Consider the following 21169-nt stretch of genomic DNA (forward strand, 5'->3'; position numbering starts at 1 on the left):
CAACCAGATCATTGTGGACCAGAAATCCCTTGATGACACAAGATATAACCATAGCATCATTGTGAGGATAGTCTTTGAGCTAAAGATCCTCCTGGGAGAAGGTGATTGGGATGTGAGACCACTTGGATCTGACGAAGGGTCCTTGCACCCCAACATGTTGCACTCTTCTCTATGCTTCCTTCTTCTGCTTCTTGTTGGCTAGCTCTGAACTTGAACCGCCCGTGATTGGGAGCACCAGCTTCGTGACCGAAGGTGCTACAGCTTGATTGTTGAACGAATCCATCGTCTCAACAGTGGAAGTGAGTTCACCGGAGGTGGGCGCCAATGTTGGGGACTTGTTCTCAAATGCTTCAGCTTAAGAACAAGGCAACACAAATGTTAATAGTTAAAGACCTTCGTCTTTCGAAGCATTATCTCCCTTGGGATATAATGATCTTCAGACGAAGGTTATGAAGGACATACCTTCATCATTTCAGCATGTAATAATGAAAGTAGAAACATATGAGACATAGAAAAGAACATGAATAATCGCATTAAATCATCAGATTATTTGTGTTCTCATTATATAATCATGAACAAGCATTAATGATATTAATTACATTTGTACCTTCGGCTTGACAGAAGGTGAGAATCCAAGAGCAACGTGCAAGTGATTACAAGTCAACGTGAACAGTACAGTGTTACTGTTCACCTATTTATAGGCACGGGACGTAGCCCGGTCGAAATTACATTTATGTCCTTGATAGCTAATTATAAACATGACAAATTATCATGGATTGAACGGTATTTTCCTTTTTAAGTCAGTGCGGCCCTTCGTCTCAAGGCGTGTCATCAAGCCGAAGCTCCCTGGATTGTAGCTTCGGCATATACCTTCGTGTTGTGTCTGCTTGCATATCGTCCTGCCGAAGGTGTTTTTGTTTAGAGGACCTTCGGCGAAGAAGAAGGCCCCCAACACAATCCTAAACGACCTTTATGCTCTAAATGATCACCCTACTAGATTGTAAAGTCGGTGGCTCACATCATGCTTAATTTGTACTTCTGGAGTAAAGTAACTCGCAAGTTTATTTTTTTCCCGAAGGGTGTTGCTAGAACATGTGATTTTGATTCGTGAACCTCCACCAAAAGATAGGGGCATATGTTGAGCACCAAAATGGTACACTGAACGGTCCGCGGTGGCAGCGCGGACGGTCCGTGCGTGTGTGAAATCAGTTAGGGTTCCAGATTTCTAGCGGGATTTCTAGCGATTTGTTAGCAAAACCTGTAAGATTAACTCGGGAACCGACTTGTAACAGATCCAGACCTCCTCCCTTTATATAGATGAAGAGTTACTGTCGATTGAACCCCACAATCGATCCAATCAAATATATTTACTAGTTTTATCATATTTATAAGGTTATTTCCATTCCCTAGGAGTAGGAGCAATCTAGCCTTAGTTTAAATCTAGCTTAGTCTTCCACAACCATCCCTCTTCGACTATACGCCGATTAGGGACGCCTCGGGTGGCCTGTCGACCCTGGAGCAATCCCTAGAACTCTCCTCGACGGGATCTACCCAGAGACGAGTTCTAGGGTTCTTTGCGGAGAAGAAGACGTTATGTCATCGCTGTAGTCCGACCCCAGGTGTGGACCGTCTGGAAGCGTGCGGGGAAGGAGCCGCTCATGTGCCCAAGTCGCAGACCGTCCGACACAGGGTTGTGGACCGTCCACGCCTCCGCAGAGAGTACCGTTAGGTGGTTCCTTCCAGTGTTTGGCATCCAGACCGGCGCCAACAATATCTATATTTTATTTCCTTCGTTCCAATTTATAATTCGTTTGACTTTTTTACCCTAAGTTTGATCGGCTCGTCTTATTAAAAAAATTATAATTATTGTTAAATTTTGTTATGTTATTGTTTAACCTATGATATCCTCTCCTTCTTCCCCCGCTCCGGCAGATGCAACTACAGGGTGGGGTGGTGCGGTGGAGAGAAGATAAGGTTAATTCTATAGACATTCAAACAATATATTCAATATCTACACCTCGAATTGTGAGCCATTCCCAATACAAGGCTGATTTAGTATTGGTACTCGATTCAATATCTACACCTCGAATGTCTACGCCCAACCAGAGCCTAAACGTGTTGTAATTTCAAACGTGGAAGTACCATGCTCTATGCAAAACCATCACGTAGAATCTTGCATGGCCTGTCAGAGTCTGTTCGTTTTATTAATCCCTCAATCCAAGTGGATCGTACATGTTTGAGGCCTGGTGTGTTTATATCGGATTACATCTGGAATCGTTCCAGCTCATCAAATTTTATATAAATTAGCGAAACAATTTAGCTAGAAATAGTTCCTGCCACTCAATCCGCAAAAAACGAACGGTGCCTGAGTGGGTTTAAGGGTATGTTAAGTTGTATGCTTAATGTACCAAAAAAATTGTCACGTATTTTCTGCTACAATTGAGATTAGGCGCTCAAATTCTACGCCACAACTGTGGCATGCCTAAGAAAATCCGACATAATTTTACAAGTCAACGACGAGTGAGGCCTATGACGCACAAGAAAAATCTTGTCACATTTGTGGCTATAAATCAAATACATGATTAACTTGGTCAAAACTAACTAACCTTAGGTGTGGTAAATTGTAGGCAACGAACCAAACACACCATAAATCTGGCCCTAGCAAATAAAAAAATACTAATTTCTTCGAATCTCATCCAATCTATACGAAATGGAAATAACAGAACAAGAACTTAGTAGAAATTCTGGGGCGTGCATCTTTGGCCTTGAAAACCGCAAAGTCTCTACACTCAACGCGCTGAATTGCTGATGCTGGTATCGACGCCGGCCGGTCAGCAGCGGTGACTCAGCCATGCATGACATCCAAAGGTAATTGTGACGGGCAGAGCATCGGCAAAAGAGACATCACGAGCGCATGCGTTCAAACTGCAAGGAAAAAAAAAGGGAGACGCAGCTGCACTTCTTTTCAGAATAATGGGAAGTAACTGTCGTATACTTTGTCACTGCCCCGCCGTCCCCACGATATGGAATTCTAAGTTTGATCCGAGTTGAAATGGTGCTTCTGAAGCACATACGGCCGAGTGCCAAGGAAAAAGAGGAGCGGAAGCAACGTGTAAAAAAAGGTGAAGCAAAGTTCTGCAGCGCGGAAGCAACGTGTAAAAGGTGAAGGAAAGGTTAAGGGGCTGTTTGGTTGTGTGTCACACTTTGTCTAAGGTTAGTAGTTCGAATTGAAAAACTAACCTTAGACAAAAAAGTTAGATAAAGTGTGTTAAGTTAGGTATCAAACTAAACAGATTATAAGACAGGTAATACCAAATGGTACGCGGTAAAAAGGGCCAGAAAAAGACATAAAAGCACAATAGTGACAACGCACAACAGGACGGGCTGGTATGTTCATTAATCATTATACATTATACACATATCGATTTAGTGACGGAGGGGGTTATAGATAGGCCTGGACAAAAAGAACCGGAACCGAGGAACCGAACCGAAATAACCGAGAATTGAAACCGAACTAACCGAATCGAAAGAACCGTTATGAAATTCGGTTCTAGTTTTTTTAGAACCGAAATAAATGAGATATTTTCGGTTCTGCACTCCAAAGAACCGAAAGAACCGCAAAACCCAAAAATATTAGATTCAATTTGTTACATGTGTTTGTAACTTCGGATGTTGTTTTATCGACTTATGTTGAACCTCTAATCATCCATGTATTATCTATGAAATTATGGTCATTGTGCACTTGTGGTTGTTTGTGGGGAGATGTTGAAATTTCTCACAAAGTTGTCGTTATTCAGAATTTTAGAGTGTCTGTTACAGTTCGGTTAGAACCGAGGAATCGAACCGAAGAACCGAGAACCGAACTAGTCGGTTCTGGTTTCTTTATCTTGCTATTTCGGTTCTAGTTTTTGAAGAATCGAATTTCTACAAGAATCGAGGAACCGAACGCCGAGTCCTAGTTATATACTTGAGAAAAACGGAAAACAAGGAGTTTTCTTATGAATCCCTCTTGGATTTTCTAGTCACCAAATCAGTCTTTTTTTTTATCTATACCCATTGCCTCCCGCCCTGGACCGACCGTGCCATCGGCATGCAAACACTCGTTTGACATGTGACGTTTTTGCCAGAGAAAGGATGAATCATTAACATATGAGGTCTTTCCAAGAAACAAAACAAGTCATTCCAACTAAAATGGCCTTTATAAATCTGAAGCTTCACTAATGATCTGAATTCATTAGTGAAACTACTCCACGGTCACTGGTCAGGCACTAAAACCAATAAGTGCTTGTTAGTTTTAGTCCCAATCTATATGGATTGGACAAGATTAAGTTTAAATTTCTAACAAATCAAAATCTTTCTTAATTTTCTAATAAATTAAAATCTTTCTTATTTTTTTCCAATCCTCTCTAATCCATGGACTCTAATCCATGGATGATGGGAATAACCGGAGCCCAGGTGACAGATTTGGATCACAAGCAGGCAAGTCACCAGGTAAAACATTCAGTCCCAAACAAATCACGCTCAGGCATGGTCCTCTAACTCAAAAACATGCATCTTATTCTTACGGGAAGATTACAACCAAACAGCCCTTTATGCAATAACTTCCGTAAATAGCAATTGGGAACAAACTTGGTGCCAAAACTAACAGCAATGAGAGGTAAGTTCAGGAGGATACGCCTACAGGCCGAACTAACTATCCAGTATCCAGTAACATTCCATAACAACCACAAGAAAGCAAAATGAGCTTGACAAAGAAAAATTCAATTATCTCCAAGAAAACATCGCCCCTAGCAGTCACAAATAAACATCTAAGCAGGAAGACCATCAAAGAACTTCATGTAGTCATCGAGCTTCTCTTCATGCCTGATCTTAACAATCGAACCATCCTCTTCAACCTGCAATGCAAAACAGAAATGAACAAAACTGATAAAGACAAAAGAGGCAACACAGGGAGAGGTATTAATGGTCATCCCCAAAGTCGACTCCTTACGGTTAGTCTACCACCTGCAAGCTTTATGCGTTTTCATATCCAAGTTGCTTTCGATGGTTAACATGCAGAACTCTGAAAAACATTGGATGGCAATAGGCAGAGTGGGTATTTCAAACACATAGAATGTGCAGGTTGTCAAGCTCTTTTACATGATCCCCTTCACCTTCTTGACTTACATGTTCTACGACCTCAAGCCTTGCCAGGCTTGGTTCCTTTAAGCTCGTCTAAGCTACCAACAGTAGGCTCCTCAGCCCTCAACAGGACTCAGGAGCAATGGGGTTTGCAGCCCTGATGGACTCATTTCTTAGAATCAACCCCCAAAACTGCTATAGTTGCTCTAAGGAAGCAATATCCAGGTAAGTAATTGAAATTCCCTAGCTTGCAGTGGCTTTTTCCATTTTTCCTACAAAATAATCACGAGAAAAAGGGAAAGTAGGTGGCAGTATGCCAGTATGTCCCCCACCCCAAACACACACACACACACAGAGGGAGGCTGGCGCCCTCTTTATTAGCTAAAAAAATCATGTTGCAATGTTTCAAAAAAATGATTTATGTAGTACCTAAAGTTAAGTGTAGCTGAAACAATTCAGTTTGAAATTCATCTTTGATGTTGAGATTCAAAAAATAAGTGTCACTGTCTGCACATGATGAACAGTGACAGGTTGACTGCTTATTTTTTTAGGCATGTTAGGTTGACTTCTTTACAACGCTGCTGCTGCTGAATTCTATCATTCCTACAGTGTTGTGTCTTCAGTTGGCAGCAGCTGCAGCCTGAACGGCTGGCTTTAATTGCAAACGAACAGATACCATATAAGGCGTGTTTGGACATGATTTATGTTAATGGTCTTTTGAAATATTGCAACATGATATTTTAGTTAATGAGGCGCCAGACCCCAATGGGCACCAAATATGAATTGTAGTGTGTACCCAGTACTCTGGCGGCCTCAACTTCAGGTTGTAGGTGGAAGCCATGCTCATGCAGTAGGCACCTGCATCATGAACAACCAGTCCAGCTCCCTACAAGGACAATATATCACAACGAAACAGAGGAAACGCTAATCATCAAATAAAATATAGTGGCTTTGAAAAAGACCTCATCAGGTGTTGGAAGTTCCCTATCTTTTCCAAGGAAATCTGCAGACTCACAAACTGGCCCAACAATATCGAAGGTCGCTACTTCAGCACCAGGAGTGGGGGGAGAGACCAATTCGATATGCTGCCACATGAGTAACAAGATTTAACAGCTAAAATAACTTTCTTCGCATGACAATTTTGTTTATGCAGTGTTAACATGATTTTCTACGCATTTCAATGAAAAATGAAACATAAACATAAATTCTTCATCAAGCTGCTGCAATCATAGTGCTTCATTAAGTTGCTGCAATCATAGTGCTTAATTGAGTTGCTGCCAGGGGTGGGCATTCGGTCTTACCCAATTTTTCATGTCTGTTCCTTCGGCCTATTTTTATTTCGGTCTTCAGAAACTGGGAACCGAAATTAGGATGGAGGAATCGGTGGACTGACAGTTCGGTCTTCAGTGTCTTGTCATGTTCGGGCGCGCGTATACTAGGCGTCGCCAAGCCCGGGACGTGCGCCGCGCCGCAGAACGCGCCCTGCGCGAGAAGGCTGTGACCCAGGCCGAAACGTCAGGAAGAAGCTAATATGGAAAACGCGACTGGGAAGGCAGGCAATGCGGCTAGGAAGGCAAGCCGAGATGCCAGGAAGGCGCTGAAGGAAAGAAGGATTCCGAGTTGCTAGAATAAAGGAAAATAAAGATAGCTTCTATAGTTAGTGCCTCAATCAGTGGAGATGTTGCTCTGGCTGATGGCTATTTAATCATGTACCGACCAGGGAAGAAGGCAATCAAGTATTTGCATCTAGGGCTTGTTTGGTTTGTGGCTAACTATGCCCCACTTTGCCTAAGGTTAGTCGTTCGAATTGAATAACTAATCTTAGGCAAAAAAGTTAGGCAAAGTGTGGCAATTGAGGTAACGAACCAAACATGCTCCTAATCTTCTTCTTCCTCCTCTACACAAACCTACGGCTGAGGGGAAAAACCTCGCCGGAGAAGACGGATCGCGCCTACGAACTCCGTAGTCGCAGCCCGGCTGTCCGAGGGAATTCTGCACTCGACAGTCTTCTGTTCGGTCCTCAGACAGATGAGTCAGGGATCTCTGATGCCAAGTGCGAATGCACGCGAAAGGGAAAGGTGGAGTTGCACCAACCACCAGTGCCATGGGCCATGGGGGAGTGCGATGACAATGACCGGCGTGGCGAGATTGGCGAAGTGAGACAGAGCCAAAGCCCCAGGTCGCTCCCGGAGGCCAGAAAGAGGAAGGCAAGAAGCTTGGTGGAGCCTCGTCCATGGCCTCCACCTTCCACAAGAGCTCATCAGAGGAGGCTGTGGGTGGAATGGAAAAGAGCCATGTCCGCCACCCACGCACCATAGCATCCACAGGCTTCGGCAGAATTCCACCCCTGTAGTTGCACATCAGCTTCCCCCACATTCTCGCACTTGGGCTGAACCGCTGAAGTCATGGATCAGGAAGAGAACACGAGATTGGAGGTTGGGTTGGGGTCAACACCTCTGTGTTGGACCCTGGAGGTCGATGGCTCTAGATAAGGACGGAGAGGATATGATGGGAATCGGGTTCAGGACTTCGGGTACCGGACACGTAAGACCGAACAAGGAGATCGAGCACCATTTATCAGGTGCTTCAGTCACGTTTTTTTTTTGGGGGGGGGGGGGGGGGAGTCCAACTCAGTTGCTGCAGGTGACACATAGTTGACTAAGTGCCCACCTAGAATAGAATCGGCAGTGGAAACAGCAATGACGAAATAAACTATTAGAGGAATAATAATCCATACCCTTGGTTGAGTATAGGGGTTACATTATATATCTCCCTAACCCTAATGGGCTGTGCTGGGCTAAGCCCATAACACACACAACCATATAATAGTCTAACCCAGTCTGTATCATTCCAAAACTAAGACTACAGCCTCTACTCTCAGCACATTACCTAAACATTTACTCTATTGTGGTGTCTAGGTGATGCTGAGAACATAGGTGTGTAGTTGAAGTTTCTGAACCTTCACAGGTAAATTACTCATATATGGTTGTAAAAAATAGGATTTAAAACTGTCAAATATAAGGCAATACTCAAAATTTCCATGCATTGGAGTAATCTACTTTTTCAAGACTATCACCAGGCCAAAGTGGTTACCATCTTGGATACACAACCAAAGCTACAGCTTGGAATCATTATGGTTCTAGAGATGGAAAAGAAGCTACCACAAGAACATAGTAGTAACAGTCATTAATTCATTATCATTGATTAAATCTCTAAACAAACCTGATATGCTCCATACAGGCTAGGTCTGATGAGTTCTGCCATGCTGCCATCAACAACAATGAAATTCTTTGTACCATTAGATTTAACACCAGTTACTCTATTGACGAAGCAGCAAGTATTAGCAATCAAGGATCTTCCAGGTTCAATAATAAGAGTAAGATCTTGAGAGAGAACTAATTCTCGTACCTGCAACAAAATAAATAGAACCACCATGATGAATCAAGCCATAATTGCATAAGCTAACTTACCGTATCACAATAAGGAGAACTGCTATTTTAAAGATGCATGTGTGCCTGCAAAGATATGAATCAGAAACATGGTAAGAATGCTGAGCTTACAGTGTTGATGAGATCCATAGGTGTAGGTAAGACTGCATCGGTATGATGGTAATCTATTCCCAAACCACCTCCAATATTCAGGTACTCCAACTTAAAACCTTGTGCTCGAATTTCATCGACATAATTCACCATAAGCACTGCAGCATCTCTGAATATATCAACCTAAAAATGCAAGAACACTTTAGATACATCTACTAAGAAAGAAACATGTATTCTGCAAAGAATACAACCATGTAAGCAAAGAGGAGTATTGAAAACGTAAATGTTCTGCATTAGTATTTTTGGGTCTTTATGGCAAAAAGATAAAAGCCCTAATCAGTACCAGATCACTTTTGAGCCATGGTTATTGAAGCGGTAAAACGTTATGAGCCACCTTTTTAACATTTAAACGTTTAAACAAACGTTGAAACGTCTTTTTAGACATTACATAAAATTTCAATTATACAATATGTTCATACATAAGTTAAGTACTTGAGTTCACAAAACAAAATGAAACATATCAAGTTCAACCACACAAGTTACAACTTGTATCTATGATCAGTAACCATAAACTCTTGATGACTGAAAGTCTGAAACTAGGGAGGGCGGCGCTTCACTGGCCTGGCAGCGCTGGACTGTTGGAGGATGGAGAGGGAGGAGAGGAAAGAGGAGAGGAGGGGGCAGATGAGGGAGGCTGTCGGCGCTGGACGCTGGAACCGGAGGGAGGGCGGCAGGCGACGCTGGAGATGGATGCGGGTGGGTGGTGACGACGCTAGAGAAGAGGATTCGGGTGGCGGCGCTAGCAGGCGCTAGCAACAGCACAAAGGAGAGTATGTCATGCCCTATGTATTTTTTGGTCTGTGAAAGGCCCAATAACACGTAGAACTTCCTGAACACGCCTAGAACGTCCGAAAACGAGAAAACGCCGTTTAAGCGACGTTTAAACGTGATAAACGGACGTTCTACGTGTTTTTGCTAAAACGACCTGACGTTCTAAACTCTAACCACGTTTTGTCGTTTAAACGACGTTTTAATAACAATGTGTTGAGCAAAATAATTGAAATGATATTTACTAAAATGTAGAACATGGAAGGATCTACCTCTTTATTCAGTCAAATATGAATCTAAATTTCAAACTAGTTGAGCCGTTACATGGTCATCCCTCAGCTTACTAACAAAAAGCAGGTTCATTTTTATATTGATATACTAATGATGCATCAAATCTTATCTCCGCGTTTCTCACATGCTGCAAATTCCATGATTGCCTCACATTGAACTGTTCATGCAGAATAGAATAATGAATCTATGGAAGAACTTTGTATCCCAAATACCTTGAACTTCACTACAAGACAATAGCAACTTTAAAAATCTGGAACTAACAAAATCAGCATTTCAACATGGAACAGTAAGACAACAAGGTGGAAATGTGGTCTGGAGGGAGTAAAACACTAGTACTTCCCAGTTTTTAAGTGAACAAGTAAACAATAATTGTTCTGAGATAAAGTATCAATTAGGGCATGGCAGTATAATCACCTTTAGAAATGGTCAGACATATATCCTTGTCGATGGTGTAGGCCACTTAGATAGACCTTAGAAGATAGGTTCTATAAGGGACTTCAGGTATGAAAATCGAAAATAATAACAATAATTTCTAATCTGTACCTAGGTAGAGGCTGTCAGGCAATCATCCTAAAACAGGGTGCATTTACTGACTAAAGGTGACATAGTGCAGCATGGTCATTGTTTACTGGAACAACGAACATTTAACTGACTGCAACAAAGTGACTATTCACCCGACACAAGATGTTGCCCATTAAGTAGGGGGAAAAAGTACATGTTACCACTGCACAGAAGCTTTTTATTTCCTAGAATAGATGAATATGCAAGAGAAATGTGTACCATTGCATTAAGAAGAAAAAAAACAACTGCGTGCAAGCTCAGTTCAACAAATTCTAGACATAAAACTATAGTGATATTAAAATAATACTATAAAGAAACCAAGACATTAACATTACCTTTGTAATAGTAGATCCCAGATGGCAATGAACACCAACGAGTTTGATTTCATTCGAGTATGACTTGATAGAGTTCAAAAACCATTGCAATTTCTCATTGCGGATCCCGAATTTGGATGTTTTATTTCCCGTGGCAACATATGGATGTACCTGTTGGAAAAAAGTTTTTCTCACAAAAAATGGCCAAACACTACTACTTGGCATATCAAGATATCTTATAAGTGTGAACTCCAAACTTTCTACATTTAACTCTTCCCTTTTTCCCTCCAACACGCAAGAGGCTAACTCTTCTTTTATTATCACTACCATTACTAATATCCTGATTACTCTTTTATCCTCTTTCAGTAGATCTTATTGGGTTCTATCTCTAGTGTACCCTGACTTCCTTGGATTAAAAGGCTTTGTACTGGTGGTTGCTCAGAAATGAAAGACACAAGGAATTATTTAGTCTGTTAAAGGGAAAATTTCAGGTTGGAAGGAAAGAGTGATCACAGCAAAGGTGGCAGTTGTCCACAAGACATCCAAGAAATTCAGGAAACCGAAGGCAAAAAATTATTGCTAACAAGAACAGTTAAATCAATAAAAGATATCCTACTCAAAACAATACAAAGGGACATTAGCTGGCAGCCAGGTGCTTGCCACATTTCTCACACACGCACAATTGGAACTGGATAGTTAGAAGAGAGAACAGAGAGAGAGGCAGAGAGCATGAACACAGTGCTGCTGCTGACTGAACTGAGGATGTCATGTAGTAGTACAAAGTGATGTACACCCACTACAAGGCCATACATGTTCTATAGTAGTACAAGGTGATGTACAACCAGTACAAGGCCATACCGCCGCTCTACCAACTACTACAACAAAGACATAGTCAGCAGCATGACATGTCGTGTGGACAGGATGGCATGACCAAAATAAGCAAGAGCTAGCCGAATTCCAACAAGGGATAATACAAAGGGCAATAAAATAAACCAAACACTCTCATTGGCTACATGTGTGCACATGTACGTGTGTTTTGGGAAGTACTAGAGGGTAACCATACCTGTGGATCCACATCTGGATTTATTCTAAGTAAAACAGGCACTTTCTTTCCAGTAGCTCTTGCAGCTCTGACAATATTCTCTAAATCAAATTCACTATCCACATTTACAAATACTCCACTCTCAGCAGCCAATTTAAGATCTTCGAGTGTCTTCCCATTTCCGTTAAATATACACCTGATCTTCAAAATAGACACTGACTATAGTTACTTTCTATTCAGAAAAAATGCCATCAACTGGAGAAACAATGAGCTCTACAGCTAAAAGAGTGGTTTGCAAAACCAATGGCAATCAAAAAATCCTTGACTAGATTAAAACAACACTATCTGCAATAGCTATCATCATGTGGTTCTTTTGCTTTTGGGCTTATAGTCCATGCAACACTCTTGTAACATTATTTATTCTTTCATAGAAAAAATAATCAGGTATCTACTTTTTGTGCAAACAAAAAAATGAATCTATCGAAGACAGGTCTGCACAAGCAAACCATAGTATTTGTATACACAAGTTCTGCTAAAAAAACTCAACGCCTGTTAGATAGCTTAACTAGCATTTTGGAATATCCCAACTACTTCCAGATTCATTTTTTGTTGAGAACATATGTGGAAGTTAGATCAAAAGAAAATTTTCCACCCTACACCCATGCATGTAAAAGTGACAAACTCAAGTCCAAAGTTCTTGTATTTGAGTTGTTAGTTGAATTAACTTAAAAGTTCTTTAACTCAGCTCGAGACTTGGTAGACGGACAGTCTGTGCCTTTATTCATGAGTTTGGCTATCAAATTGATTAGCCAACCAGCCTCATCTTCTTGCTGTGAAAGGAAACTAGAGTACTTACCTCTGTTCTTAAGGTGTCGCCTAGGTGGTCTAACGCCTAGGCGCCTTGCCTGCCTACCTCGCCTAGGCGTCGCCTAGGCGTCCAGGCGGTGGTCCAACGCCTTGGACCGCCTTACCGCTTTAAAAACCATGGTACTTACAGCTTCCACCATAGTGTTAGAAAATGCCTTAACTCCAGAAAGTGATGAGGATTTCGCCTCTGTGCCCTCAAATATAAGGCATCTCCCAAAAACTGGTGCACAAAATAGAGACTAGGAGACAAGGATTTGGGATGTTTCAGGATATTCCTTTGATTCTGTTGGTGGTGTAGGTCTTCTTGAAGTGGCTAATATGTTCATTGATGAGCCTGAGTTACAATCTGTATCTTTTGGGCTTTTGGTGTTGGTGTTCCCTCTCTTGATGATGATGCTATTGTGGAAAAGAATGAAGCAGTTGCGGATGAAGCAGCAGCTTGAACTGCAACCTGCATTGCCCTTTATAATTTAATCAATTTGAGGCTATGTTGGTTATGTAATAGAACTAAAGTACTGCTATCTTCCTATGTTAAACTTATATACATCTCTAGCTGGGGACTTCTTCTTCAGTGATTTGCATAGTTGTTAAGGCGGTAAGGCGCCCCGGCAACGTAAGGCGTCCTGCTCGCCTTACGCCGCACCTAAGGCGAGTGGGAGAGGCCAGCGGCGGCTCCAACAGTGGTGCAGCGGCTCCTCCAGCAGTGGCACGGGGGCTCTTCCAGCAGCAGAGCGCGTGGTGCAGCTCCTCCAGCAGCAGAGCGTGTGACGCAGCTCCTCCAGCAGCAGAGCGGCGACGGCCCCAAAGGCTCCAGCAGCGACCGGCACAGGAGAGAGGGAGCCAGCAGGGAGAGAGGGAGATGTGGCTGGGAGGAGGGAGTTGGGAGTGGGGCGGCTGGGAGAAGATATAGGGAGAGGTCTGGGAGAGAGGGAGGGGAAGTGGGCTTAACCTAGTTTTACTGGGCTAGTGGGCTTTTGGGCTGATTTGTAGGTTGGGGGCTAGTTTTTTTCTTTTTTTATCTTTTTCTCTACTTTATTAATGTTTTATCCTAAATACTTTCTCAAATATCAATATTTTTTTCTAATTTTAACTATATTTACGGTGTCGCCTCGCCTTACGCCTTATCGCTTAAAAGGTAAGGAGGGGGTCAGTCGCCTTACCTCGCCTTGCTGCCTTAACAACTATGGTGATTTGTTAATTGAGATGTGAGACTTGTCTACATGTCTTGTTATGTATATTGGTTAATTGTATACTTCTGTTCTGCCATAGAAGCTGGAACCAGACAAGTTGCTGTTGCCGGTAGCTAACTAGCTACATTGCATTGTCCTACTGCTATCTGCTGGATATCTCCTGAAAAGGCTGCCTGAAAGTGAAGGTTGATAATTTGATATATACTTCAATCCTCCATTCCGCCCTCCATTTATACAACAAGAATAAGACATTTAGACTTATATACTGTGATACATGAATGATTGGTTTTTGTCTGCAACTTTGGACTTGGAGTCTTAAAGTTGGAGAAATCAGAAATGGGTGGACTTGGCTTGCTGTTGCCTTATCGGAAAAAAAGTAAAACCACAATATTTGCAAGGTAATTTCAATGTTTCCTCAATTTTGTTCGAGAAAAAAATGTTTCCCCAATTTTAATCTGCACTATTTTTATTAGAAAATACTAAAATGTATCCGCATATGGGGTTTAGGAGGGTAAATGCATGTATCCATATCGGCCTGATAACAAGACTCTTATCCATGCTACATAGACTTTGATAACAGTATAATCTCTTTCATAATATTACAAGGAAATAGATGTATACCAACTAAAAATCACCCCTAGCCTCTCTGCAATGGAGACCAAAACCAAAAGTTTTAACATAATGTATTACCATTGCTAATGCAGTTTGTGCACTCACTAAAATGCCCTAACATTGCTGCTATCCAATACCAAATATACAGGAACGCCCTTCATCATCGTCAGCAGCAGCAATTGCAACATAATCTATTATTCCATCCAAAATTAAAAAAAACAGCAGAAAGTTATTCTTCCACCCGAAAGTGCAGACACATTTGCTCAATGACACCAGTTCATCCCAGGAAGTAAAAATCTAGGAACAAGAGCCGCACCTGGCGGGGTCGAATCCCGCCTGGAGGGCGAGTCGGAGCTCGTTGCCGCTGACGAGGACGGCGCCGCAGCCAAGCTCACGCAGGACGCGTAGCACGGGGAGGTTATTGTTGGCCTTCACGGCATACCCGACGATGGAGCGGAGCCCCTGGAGAGCGTCGCGGTAAGCGGCGAAGTTGCGGAGGATCTGAAGCTTGCTGTAGAGATAGAAGGGGCTGCGCTCGGCAGCCGCCATCGCGTCTTCCACCCTCACTCCCTCGCAGTACAGGTAGCCGTCGGCGCCGCGCCGGAAGCAGTGCTTCGGCACGCCGGCCGCCGCGGGCTGTGGCGGTGGGGACGGGGAGGCCATGGAGACGGAGGCGCACACGGACAGGCGGGCACGGCGGCGGGGGAAGGAGACGACGGCTGGGCTCCGCGGGGTGGGGTGGCTCGTTCGGATAGTGTTTGGGGTGGGGAGAAGGGAGCGCGACAGCAGGTTCGCCGCCGCCATTGCTAGGGTTTAGGGTTCTTTCTGTTCCAGCCTTCCAGGAAGCGAAGTGTTCTGTACCAGTTCCACGCGAACACGACTTCACGAGAGATTAATGGGGTGTTTGGTTTCTAGGGACTAATGTTTAGTCCCTAGATTTTGTTCCATTTTAGTTCCAAAATTGCTAAATATAGAAACTAAAACTTTATTTTAGTTTCTAGCAATTTATACACTAAAAAGGAATAAAATAAAGGGACTAAACATTAGTCCCTATAAACCAAACACCCCCTAACTAGTATGCGTTGTCGCAGTACGTAGGAGTGTTGTGCTGCTTGGGTAGCTGGCTGGCAGCCGGCTGTGTAGAAGTGAATATAGATGTCTATATATAGGTCAAGAAGGTTTAGAAGTCGTTGTGGTTCCTTGTAAAATAGCATATCTCAACGATCCCATCAAACCGGTCACGTGTAACATTGGAACAGATCCACGTGTTATCAGTTCGGGATCTAATTGGATACTTTCCTTCACTGTATAGCACCGGACCGGTCCAGTGTACCTCCGAACTGTGGGCCACGTAAGCTAGTCGTTGGTGCGCGCAGACGTCCGTTGAAGAGTAGCTGTTAGAGACGATCTGACGCACCACAGGACCGTGAACACTGACCGCCCAATGAATTATAAAAAAACTCGCCCACCCACATGGTCTGGTGTGTCAGGACACCGAGCGTCGAAGTCCAGGCCTCCCACGGACTCGGTGCACCACCGGTCCGGTAAGGCTCAAACCAACACAACTTAGTCTCTTTTTCCTCCAATCCTTTTCGAATATTTTTGGGAGCTTCCCCACAACTTAGACAAAAAAATAGTTCTTATCCAATTGACTAAAGTGTGGGAAACTTAACTTTTTGCTATAGTTTCTACAGGATTTGCAATATAGCCAAAACCAAGTCCAAAATACATTTTTTGCTACACAAAAGAGTTAGAACCCAAAAGGAAGAGGTAGAAACTATGTAATGGACCTATGCAACATGTCTAAGGGTGCAAATCTCATAGATTTACCATTTCATTACAAGTTGCATTTCTGGCCTTCTGTTTAGCTCAACCTAAATCCAAATTGCATTTTTCTCACATAATAGAGTTGGAGCTCAAAGTGAAGAGCTAGAAACATAGTATTAGGCATATGCAACTTATTAAAACACTCAACCTAATGTTCTTACGGTTTTACCACAAGTTGCACTTCCTAGCCTCCAATTAAGCTCGTTTGGACTTAGTGCCATCAATTTGCCTCCAATTGAGCCTGTGCTCATACTCACGTCAAGATAGTTAGTCCAAGGTGGTGTGTTGGATACTTAATCACCAAAACAAATAGAAATGGCTACCTAGCATATTTCCCTTTCAACGCCACATCAGTTGACCATGGTGCATCCCATCCGACCGTTGGGTCTACTATGGGTCCGATGCTCACCGGACGGTGGTCCTATATGCCAACTACATCTTATCTTCTTCTTTCCAGAAACAACTTTTCTGATAAACTAGTCCGGTGCGCAAAGCCTTCTACGCCCAAATCACCCTTTCTAAACTTTGGTCTGAACCCTGGTCTAGTGTATCACTAAACACCAAACTAAGTCCTTTTTGGGCGTAACTTCTTTGGCTTGTTTTAGATGGTGCCTTAATCGTTTATATGACTTAAACAAACATGTTCTAAGTCTAATCAGACACTTTTAAGCCATAGGGTTTCATGATTTTGATCTTCTCAAATCAATCGCTTAGTTTCTCTCAATCTTAGCTCATAGAACGCCATTTTGCATATATGATCATTCTAACCATTCTAATGGGTTCCAAAAAGTTTTTAGGGCCTTTAGAAACTAATCCAAACATACAAACCACTCAAGGTTTATCTCTTCCAAGATATGCCCTTTCACTAAGGTTTGAGCTATTTCTCTCATTGAGTCTTCCACAGTCAATCTTATGAACCTACAATCAACCACCTAACAAACTAGTTAGTACATTAAGTTGTGATGGTCATCAAACACCAGAAGCAATAAAATAAATGGCTTAATATCCATTTCCCTTTCAGATGGCCCGATCAAGTTCTCCATGAGACGAAACCCAAGTGGGCCCCTCCAACATTGTCGTCTAAAGTCTCGTGTCTTAGCTGGTGGAGTTGTCAGCATTGGACCGGGTGGAGCCACCATCATCCCCGATGTGTGTGGCATAGATGCCATCGTCGAGCCTGAAGGGATGCACGATTCACATCCACACATGGGCGTTCCCACGCCCTGCAATGTGGTTGGGCTCGCTGGTGCTCTAGACAGGTGTGTGGTCTATGCCTTGACGCAGTCTCTACTTCCTTTTTTGTTTGGAATGATCCCTATTCGTGGGTCGAAATAGAATTGAGACGATCAATTCAGGCGATTCTACCAAAAAAGACATTAGAAATTGAATGCTCAGTAGTAATCGATTAAAATATCCGATTGAGGATAAGGATGGTGTTCTGTTTCGCACTTCAATTCTATTTCGATTAAAAATATCTGATTAAGGATAAGAATGCATCTCATGGACCTTCAATTCTATTTCGCACTTTTGACGCATCTTATGTAATTAATTGTAAGAATGATAGAATTGTTGCTACAAATGTGGGACCAAAATGCAAGAAAGGTAAGACTTTCATTTGGGTTCCCAAAACTTATGTAACTAATCTGACAGGACCCAACATAAGTTGGGTACCTGAATCCTAAGCCTAAATACCTTGCAGGTGTATGCATCCGGGGGCTCAAGCAGGATCATTGATAGCAGATGCACAAACCACATGACGAGGGAGAAGAACATGTTCACCTCCTACGTCAAGAACAAGGATTCTCATGACACGATCATCTTTGGAGATGGGAATCAAGGCAAGGTAAAAGGGATAGGTAAAATAGCAATTACTACTGAGCATTCAATTTCTAATGTCTTTTTGGTAGAATCACCTGGGTATAACTTGTTTTTCGTTAGTCAGTTATGTCACATGGGTTACAATTATTTATTTACAAATGTTGATGTAATTGTCTTTAGAAGGAGTGATGATTCATTAGCATTAAAAGGTGTATCTGACGACAAGCTTTATCTAGTAGGTTTTACTAAAGAAAATATAGATCTAGATGCATGTTTACTTGCTAAGACCAACAAGGGCTGGCTTTGGCATCGCCGTCTGACACATGCTGGGATGAAGAACCTTCATAAGCTTATAAAGGGAGAACATTTGTTAGGACTAACCGATGTCTGTTTTGAGAAAAATAGACCTTGTGCAACATGTCAAGCAGGTAAACAGGTAGGAACAAGTCATCCAAGCAAGAATGTGATGACGACATCAAGACCATCGGAACTTCTCAACATGGATCTCTTTGGGTCTATTGCTTACCTTAGTATTGATGGAAGTAAGTATGGTCTAATAATTGTTGATGACTATTCCTGGTTCACTTGGGTATTCTTTTTTACAGGATAAATCTGAAACCCAAGAAACCCTCAAGCACTTTCAAAGATGTGCTCAAAATGAGTTTGAGCTAAAAGTAAAGAAGATAAGGAGCAATAATGGATCTGAGTTCAAGAATCTTCAAGTGGACGAATATCTTGAGGAGGAAGGCATCAAGCATGAGTTCTTCGCTCCTTACACGCCACAACAAAATAGTGTAGGGGAGAGGAAGAACAAGACGCTTATTAGCATGGCAAGGACAATGATAGGAGAATACAAGACGTCGGAACGGTTTTAGTCGGAAGCCGTGAATATGGCTTGCCATGACATACACTCTCTATCTTCATCGCCTCCTCAAGAAGATGGCATATGAGCCACTCACCAGTAACAAACCCAACGTTTCTTACTTTCATGTATTTGTGAGCAAATGCTACATCTTGGTAAAGAAAGGTAGGCATTCAAAGTTTGCTACCAAAGTCGTTGAAGGGTTTTTACTTGGTTACGACACAAATACAAAGGCATATAGAGTCTTTAACAAATCTTCGAGTTTAGTGAAGTCTCTAGTGACGTTGTATTTTATGAGACTAATAGCTCTCAAAGAGAGCAAGTTGATCTTGAAAAAAAGTAGAACATGAGGTTCCGACGTCCGCAATGAGGACTATGGCGATAGGCGATGTGCGACCACAGGAACAACATGTGCAAGATCAACCTTCTTCCTCATCTATGGTGCAACCCTCAACTCATAATGAGAAACAGGTACCTCAAGGCGATGGCATGGATCAAGGGGGAGCACAAGAACAAGAAAGAAGGGAGGAGGAAGAAGTACCACAGGCACCTTCAACCCAAGTCCGCACCAACATTCAAAGAGATCATACGGTGGATCAAATTCTTGGTGACATTAGCAAGGTAGTAACCACTCGTTCACGTATTGCAAATTTTTGTGATCACTACTCTTTTGTTTCTTCTATTGATTGAAAGTCGCCTAGAGGGGGGTGAATAGGCGAAACCTGAAAATTATAAACTTTCAACATGAACTTCACCCGGGGTTAGGATTAGAAATAAGTAATAACAAAATCGGAGTGCGGAAGAGAGTTCTTCTTGCTATGAGTTGCTCAATCAATGCGTATGACTTTAGGAGCTAACTCAAAAAGATTGTAAGCAAGAGAACATGGAGAGAGGGGAAAGGAAGAATCAAATCGTAAGGTAATGATCAACACAAAATGGACACATCGATTTGTTTCCCGAGGTTCGATTCCGAAGAACTTACTCCTTGTTGAGGAGGCCACGTAGGTCGGGTCTCTTTCAACCATTTCCCTCTCTCAAACAATCACTTAGACCGGTTGAGTGCTTCTCCTTAATCTCGAGGGTCACTTAGACCTCGCAAGGATCACCACACACTTAGGTGTATCTTGCTAGCTTTACAAGTCACTTGAAAGTTTAGAAGGAGATGAAGAAAGAACGATTTAAAAGCCAAGCAAAAAGAGCAACAAGAAAAACACAAGATCACACTCTCTTAAGTCACTAATCACTAATGATCAATAGTCACAATTATGGCACTTGGAGAGGTTTGGAAGTTTCGACTGTGTCTTGGGATGAAGTGCTTGCTCTTGTATTGAATGTAAGTGAATGGAATGTCTGGATGGATTGAATGTAGGTGGTTGGGGTTGCATTTATAGCCACCAACCACTTCCTAGTCGTTGCCTCCTTTCTGCCAACCGCGGATGGTCTGGCGATCCAGTCGTGCACCCCGGACGGTCCACAAGGACACTAAAAATGTATTTTACCGAACCCGTCACCTTCGAGTTTTCTGGTTTTTCAACAAGCGGACGATTCGCACCTGAGGCCAAACGGTCCGAGCTTGGTCCAAGACGGTGCTCTCTTCTGCTTCGGAGAGTCCGTAGTGTGAATGCGGTTCTGCATAGTTTCTGTCCGAGGCACACCTTGGTGTCGCAGACGGTCCGCGCACAGGTAAATTTTCAAAAAAAAAACTTCTCCTGTCCGGAATAATCTACGGTATTTTGGACAGTTGACTTAAAATTGATATAGATAGACTTATGCACCTGAGAAATAATCAACTAGGCAAACTAGTTAGTCCATAAGATCTGTGATGGTCGTCAAGTACCAAAATTGATTATAGAAAAATGGTTAAGGCCATTTCCCTTTCAATCTCCCTTTTTTGGCGATTGATGCCAGCACAAATCAAAGCAAATATAAAGTGTAGAAATGTAGCTAGTTTGCATTTTGACATATGTGCATAAGATACTTTGAAATGAAAGCAGTTCTGAGTATATATGAATGTTTTGATATAGTTAAAATTTTGGACCACATTTGCACCACTTAGCTTGTTTTTGCAAATCTTTTGGAAAAGTCTTTTCAAATTCTTTTGCAATTGGCCAACGGTATAAGAATATAATTTCCAAAGGCATTTTCAAGTTTTGAAAGATTCTTCCCCTTTTCAAATGCTTTACCTTTGACTAAATAAAAGCTCTCCCTAAAAAAGTTCTCCCCTTAGCTGTCAAGAGGGTTTTTGCAAACGCAACAGTTCCAATTTGGGAGAAAAAAGTTTTCAGAAAACAGGGTGG

General features: G+C 42.3%; 1 protein-coding gene across 3 annotated transcripts; it reads right to left on the reverse strand.

The window, feature by feature from the left end:
- Window positions 1–4521: 4521 nt before the first annotated feature.
- LOC100217223 (Diaminopimelate decarboxylase 2 chloroplastic) lies at window positions 4522–15306 on the reverse strand. 3 transcript variants are annotated; one of them, XR_004856892.1, is made up of 9 exons: window positions 14682–15306; window positions 11718–11892; window positions 10676–10825; window positions 8682–8843; window positions 8344–8529; window positions 6084–6206; window positions 5167–6007; window positions 4991–5062; window positions 4537–4895 (listed from the first exon to the last, which is right to left on the reverse strand). XR_004856892.1 is itself a non-coding variant. In NM_001350231.2 (8 exons), exons 1-8 carry the CDS (start codon window positions 15167–15169, stop codon window positions 4809–4811), a joined length of 1461 nt encoding a protein of 486 aa, NP_001337160.2. In that variant the 5' UTR covers window positions 15170–15221; the 3' UTR covers window positions 4529–4808. The 3 variants fall into 3 exon arrangements, 1 of the variants encoding a protein (NP_001337160.2); XR_004856891.1 differs by having other exon boundaries at window positions 4522–4895; window positions 4991–6007; window positions 14682–15301; NM_001350231.2 differs by lacking the exon at window positions 4991–5062 and having other exon boundaries at window positions 4529–4895; window positions 5918–6007; window positions 14682–15221.
- Window positions 15307–21169: the final 5863 nt, after the last annotated feature.

Source organism: Zea mays, chromosome 3 (assembly GCF_902167145.1).
Source record: "Zea mays cultivar B73 chromosome 3, Zm-B73-REFERENCE-NAM-5.0, whole genome shotgun sequence".
Classification (NCBI taxonomy): Eukaryota; Viridiplantae; Streptophyta; class Magnoliopsida; order Poales; family Poaceae; genus Zea; species Zea mays.

Excerpts from the sequence above, each read along its gene's own strand:
- LOC100217223 (NM_001350231.2), bottom strand. The coding sequence starts at position 15,169 with ATGGCGGCGGCGAACCTGCTGTCGCGCTCCCTTCTCCCCACCCCAAAC. Across the intron at positions 10,826-11,717 it reads ATCCAGATGTGGATCCACAG|GTACATCCATATGTTGCCAC; the intron begins GTATGGTTACCC and ends TTTTTCCAACAG. Across the intron at positions 6,008-6,083 it reads AACTTCCAACACCTGATGAG|GGAGCTGGACTGGTTGTTCA; the intron begins GTCTTTTTCAAA and ends TTGTCCTTGTAG.